Source organism: Saccostrea echinata, unplaced genomic scaffold (genome assembly GCF_033153115.1).
Source record: "Saccostrea echinata isolate AGI-Se365-2 ecotype Australia unplaced genomic scaffold, CSIRO_AGI_Sech_v1 ptg000001l, whole genome shotgun sequence".
NCBI classification, from domain to species: Eukaryota; Metazoa; Mollusca; class Bivalvia; order Ostreida; family Ostreidae; genus Saccostrea; species Saccostrea echinata.
This window is the reverse complement of record NW_026889750.1, coordinates 39,574,031-39,580,030: the sequence shown is the minus strand read 5'-3', so window position 1 is coordinate 39,580,030 and position 6,000 is coordinate 39,574,031. Positions and strand designations below refer to the sequence as shown.

The window sequence follows — 6,000 nt, the reverse complement described above, 5'->3', positions numbered from 1 at the left end:
TATATTGTGTATAATATTGTAATGTAACAGTGGTAGGTCATTCCATTATGTAAGGCCTTGATGAAATCCAAATGTCGTATTGAAGGTTTTTAACAATGTTGTCTTTTGCATGGTTTATCCAATAACATTTCAGTGAATTAATATGTGTTTGGCTCATATAGTACATCGAACAGAGAAACTTCTAAGGTTCAGTTTGAATTATATTTAACTGAAGTTATAGATCAGAATCTTTCCACCAGATGTTAGCAACAATTTAATTCCATCACAAAATAATGTCACACGGATGCCGTACGGATTTTGGACGGCTGGGTCGTTTTGTATAATCTTTCTAATGAATTTTCCGTTAGGATCTAACTGGAAGACGTAACTAGACCTATAACATACAACATACAAATTTCCCTCGGAATCACTTGTAATACCTATTGGATTACTCATCTCTGAAGATTTACATAGTTTAGTCGAAGCTTCAGTATTACTCAGGTCTTTCGAGTAAACAGAATTGTTAGAGTGAATAGTGTATAATAGATATCTGTCTGAAATGGCATGGATTCCGTTACAACTTGAATTATCATACGAGTGGTGTTCTTCAGTGTAATTTCCTTCTTCATCATAAACTCTAAATACTTGACTCTTTGTCGTTTCCGCTAAGGAAACAATGATTTTACCATCAAATGTACAAATACCCCATGCATTATGGGGCAGTTTTAATTCTTTGCAACGTATAATGCAACAATCTGTAATATTTGCTTTGTAAATACCAACAAGATTGGGATCTCGCATTGAGACACAGAATTGAAATTGATGTTTTCGGAGAGCTGCTATACCCCAGGGAGTACCAGGAAGTCGACTTGATGTCAACAAAGTACCATCCGCATTTAAGAAATATACCACCTTACTATTTTGACATGCCGTTACCAAATGACTACCATTAATAACCTCAACGTCCGTTAGACAAGAGCTTTCTTGAACGTTCAGTGACTTTTCCAGCACAAGTTTTCCAGCCCGATAGCCAACGTCAGTGATCTTCAATTTAACCTTAATTTCACAAAATAAATTTAATGATGAATGAAAATTACGCCCGAAATCATTAATATGCAAGTCTAAAACTGGTTTTTTGTAACCTTTCACTAGTTCTTTAATTTGCAAACGGATGTCCGATATATCTTTTTCCATCTTCTTAATCTCCAAAAACAGTGCAATCTTGCTGAATCGTTCAGAATTTTGAAGCAGTTGGATACTTCGCTCCAGCTTCTCTTGAAAAGTCTGTAACTCCCCAAGCTTTGTCTGTAATACCAGTGTCTGTTCCTTTTCAATTTTTGCCAGACTATCAAGGGCACTTCTTTCTTTGTCTCTCAAGGTCTGAATTATTTCCTCTGTCAAACCTTTAACTCTGGCCTCTATGTTTTCTGATTCTTTATTGAAATTCTCCTGGTCACCTTCTATGCGGGCTATCTCTGATTCGCACGCTGTCTTTAGTTCGCAAAATTCTTTGCTCAGACTTGGTAACTTTTCAGCAGAATCTAAGGAACATTCGTCCAAGCTACTGACCTTTTCGCATTTTCTGTGAGATACAGTGGCGCACATCAGACAACAAGGTTCCTCGTGGTCGAAACAGTAGACTTCCAGTTTTCTACTGTTGTGTTGCTTACAAAAGAAGACGGAGCTGAAGGAATTAGTCTGATTTTGGGCTTCAATACGACACACCTTGTGTTCCATTGTTAGCCTGTTGACCTCGTGAAATTTGACACACTTCTCACAAAGGTTATCAGAGCATTCTGCGCACGAGTATATCGCAGGTTCATTTTTTTCTTGCCTTTTGCAGTAGGCGCACAATGTCTCTTTACTTTCCATTTTCTCTTGGTTAATCAAACTGACAACTAAATGGTTGTTTGGTAGGTTTTCTAACCATGCATCAATGTCATCTACCTTGCCGTAGCACTTCCGGCAAACAGGACAATTAAAATTAACCTTATCTGAAAATTTGTTCAAGGTTGTCGATGCATATGAACAGATGCAAGACTTACAGAATGTATGCAGGCATTGAGGTAGTGTTTTCGGATCCCGAAAAACCTCAAAACATATGGGACAAACAATCAATTCATTTGTAGGCGGGACACACGTAGCCATGCCACTAAGACGTTGTATGGTGGCCAAGAAGGTAGAAAAAGTACGTTTAAATATCCTGTAGGTTAAAAAAATAATTTCCTTGCTTGCATCTTGTTCAGCCAATGTTGAATCTACTGGTGTTTTATAAAATTTGTAAAGGAAAAATATTTAGACAAAAATCTTTTATTTATATTTATTTAGTTTATATTAGAGCATATGCTGTGATGTAAACAGGTAAACTGAAGAGAACTTAAGGCGAAGGTATAAATAATTTTCACCGGCGTTAATAGTCATGAAATGATATCATGCATGAATATGTTTTAAGAGTGAAAGTACATGTATGCATGTAAGTCATTTAAAACTTTCATCATGTCCCGGGTACCTGTAAACTAAGAAAAGAAAAAAAATGAATTGGTTCTAATTTATCATATTATCGATTTCAGGGATCATTTGATAGCACTTTATAAACATAATATGATAGGCTTCGAAGACATATTAGAAAAGGAAACAGGATGCCCGGGAAGGGGGGTGGGGTGGGTGACAGATGTAGATGTGGTGAGGAAGAGTTTAAATTATCGACATTTATAACTGAATTTTGTTAAACAGTCAAACATAAACCCAAAATAAATACATGTAAATAAATAAATAAGAATAAAATAAAGGAAAAAATTAAAAAAAGAAAAAAGAGAGACCACAAAAAACAAAATGGGAATCAGTTAACTTTAACTTTACAATTTATTACAGATTCCCTATTAATCAAACAAACAACAGATATTATTTTGCTTGTTTAATGTGGCGCTTCTGGCCGCGGTGATCAATTTGCTGGGGCTACCACAGGGCTGCCCCACAATCAACAATCAATACAACAAATGTGACGACCCAAATCGGGCGGATCATGCACTGGGTAGGTCACAAGTGCATGAACGTCACCAATTCAATTATAAATCAAGTTCAATCAATAAATCAATAATCAATCAAGTTCAATCAATCAATCATCATTCAATCAATCAATTCAATATCAATCAAGTCAACTGCTTGTCAATTACAAGCCAATGCACAAATTCAAATCCTGAATTTCAATTTACATGTGCAATAGGATAAACAATGGAATGAGCGTAAGAATATGTGTTGCACTCCTCCAGTTGCGTTGAGGTGCGACGGAATACGCAAACACACAGAATTACCACCGCGACATCGGTTGAAGTGGACGCTGTATCAAGCAGGCAGTCATCACGGAATACGTAAACACACAGAATTCACCACCTTGACATAGGCTGATGTGGACGCTGGACCAATCAGGCTGTATTTACGGAATGAGCAAACACACAAAATTCACCATCGGCACATCGGCTGATGTAGGTGCTGGACCAAGCAAGCCGTCCCTACGTACATATAATATCCAGACACACATAATCCACCACCGCGACATAGGCTGTTGTGGAAGCTGGGCGAAGCAGGCAGTCTTCAGCTACAATGTCACAACAAAAAGCAGCAGTATTTGTTCTAAAAACAAGAGGAGGGTGGGTGGGTAAAATTTAAAACATTGCCACAACTTAACTCCCAAAAATTTTCCATGACCTTACCGTTTAATTGATTCTTCTAGAAAGGAGGTAGAAAAGAACTTATTATAAGACTATATACAAATGGACCTAAATTATCCGGAATGATAGCTTGTGACTAAGGGTGAAAATTTATATTTATCCGAATGTACGTAACTTATCCGGAATAGATAAATATTACTAGGGTTACTGAAATAAACTCACTTATCCGAGACCAGGCTCGTATAAGTGGTATTATTACAGATTCCCTATTAATCAAACAAACAACAGATATTATTTTGCTTGTTTAATGTGGCGCTTCTGGCCGCGGTGATCAATTTGCTGGGGCTACCACAGGGCTGCCCCACAATCAACAATCAATACAACAAATGTGACGACCCAAATCGGGCGGATCATGCACTGGGTAGGTCACAAGTGCATGAACGTCACCAATTCAATTATAAATCAAGTTCAATCAATAAATCAATAATCAATCAAGTTCAATCAATCAATCATCATTCAATCAATCAATTCAATATCAATCAAGTCAACTGCTTGTCAATTACAAGCCAATGCACAAATTCAAATCCTGAATTTCAATTTACATGTGCAATAGGATAAACAATGGAATGAGCGTAAGAATATGTGTTGCACTCCTCCAGTTGCGTTGAGGTGCGACGGAATACGCCACTTGCAAGGGCCATGAATACTCGTGTCTACCACGAGTAAGAATGGAACTGCAACCGCCACCAATGGAGGTGCCAAGAACCATGGTGACGGCGGCAGTACCTCAACGCAAATGGTCACCGTCGACCAGGGCCTGCTCATTCACCAATACAACTTATAAAACAAGTGACTTATTAGTCAATTACTATTCAATGCATTAAAACAAAATATGAATTTAAATCGTCAACGGTCATTGACCTATTCCGTTATATGTGTTGAAATGCAATTATGGACTTGTGAGAATAAAATAACTCCCGGTTTAATCTAAAATTGTGGATCCATACCTGCACTCTATTCCCTGTCCCGTTGGTTTATTTTATCATATTACTTACCTACTAGGTTGTTACTCCTGTTACGCATTTTTATGGCTTTTATAAAAATTTAAACTATCTTTGCAAGTATTGGTTATAGTTGTACTAAAAAGTGTGGAGTGTATCAGACCCAAATTGAACAAAAACGATATATTTACGTCATCTCTGAACTTAGAATACTTTTAAAAACAATATTTGTGTACTTAACCCCCCCCCCTTCTCATTTCCCCAGCTGCATAAATCATATTTCCTCTTCACAATTTATCAAACAACTATAATCCATAGTAAAAAAAAATAAATAAATAAATAAATAAATAAATAAATCATTGAAATGAAAGAAAGTAAAAATATGTGAGCCTTGTAACAACTACTTAATGGATGCCTAAACATGTACATTTTATAGCCAGCGTTTCAAAGCTAAAATAACCCCCCTGCATGTTGGTGGCAAATGTGCTTTAGCGGTTGCTCCCCAATTGTAGTGAATGAGATTTAAATTTTGTATTCTACAAATAATAAAACATATGGGCATGATATGCCGTATCCAATACTGACTAAACCTGCTCGAAGTTTCCCTGAAAAAAGGATAAACACCTTTTATGACTGGTCATGGAAGTACTTGCAACTACTTCGAATCGTTAAACTGTTTTAATTAAATATAACTGCCAAGGCTTATTAATTTAATCATCACCTATTAAGTGTTTTCAAGTACGACTAATTTTAGTTTTATATAACCTCATGCCATAAGGGTAGTTTAACCTATTTAAAACAAAAGGAAGAATACTTTATATCGCTATTACTTAACGTAATGAAACTCTTTTGCGTTGAAGGTAGGAAACGTTGATTAATAGCCGAGGACAATGTGCTATAGCTATTGACTACACTATGAGATCGATCACTGCAGATTCTTAAGGGACATATATAAGAAAGAAGCCCTGGTGAAATACCTAGCTAAATGTTCGTTGCACCACGCTATGAAATTAAAATGCTAGCTCTCTTGTGTTAATTTTTTGTGGATATTTCCCGCTAAGTAGACTATTCTAATAATAAGTTTAATCATTTTCTTTCTGATAAACGTTATTTTGGAAGTCTAAATATTCCGAATACTTTGACTTGCTTTCTGAAGTGCAACCATCGGCATTAAATTGTACCTTCGGCATACTTATTGTTCGTATCATTCAATTGTCACTAGCGTAAACAATATATGTAAACAACATGTTATGCCCCGAAAATGAATGGAGATTTATAAGTTTCTTGACTTTATTGCAAAACAGCCGCAGTAAGTTATACAATTCGAGGTAATTGCGATACTAAGTGTTCTG

The 6,000-nt window shown here is 36.3% G+C and overlaps 1 protein-coding gene across 1 annotated transcript; it reads right to left on the bottom strand.

Moving 5' to 3' along the window:
* On the bottom strand, nucleotides 1–2,136 carry LOC133179301 (uncharacterized). The gene has a single exon (XM_061314089.1). It carries the CDS (start codon nucleotides 2,125–2,127, stop codon nucleotides 205–207), a length of 1,923 nt encoding a protein of 640 aa, XP_061170073.1. The 5' UTR covers nucleotides 2,128–2,136; the 3' UTR covers nucleotides 1–204.
* Nucleotides 2,137–6,000: the final 3,864 nt, after the last annotated feature.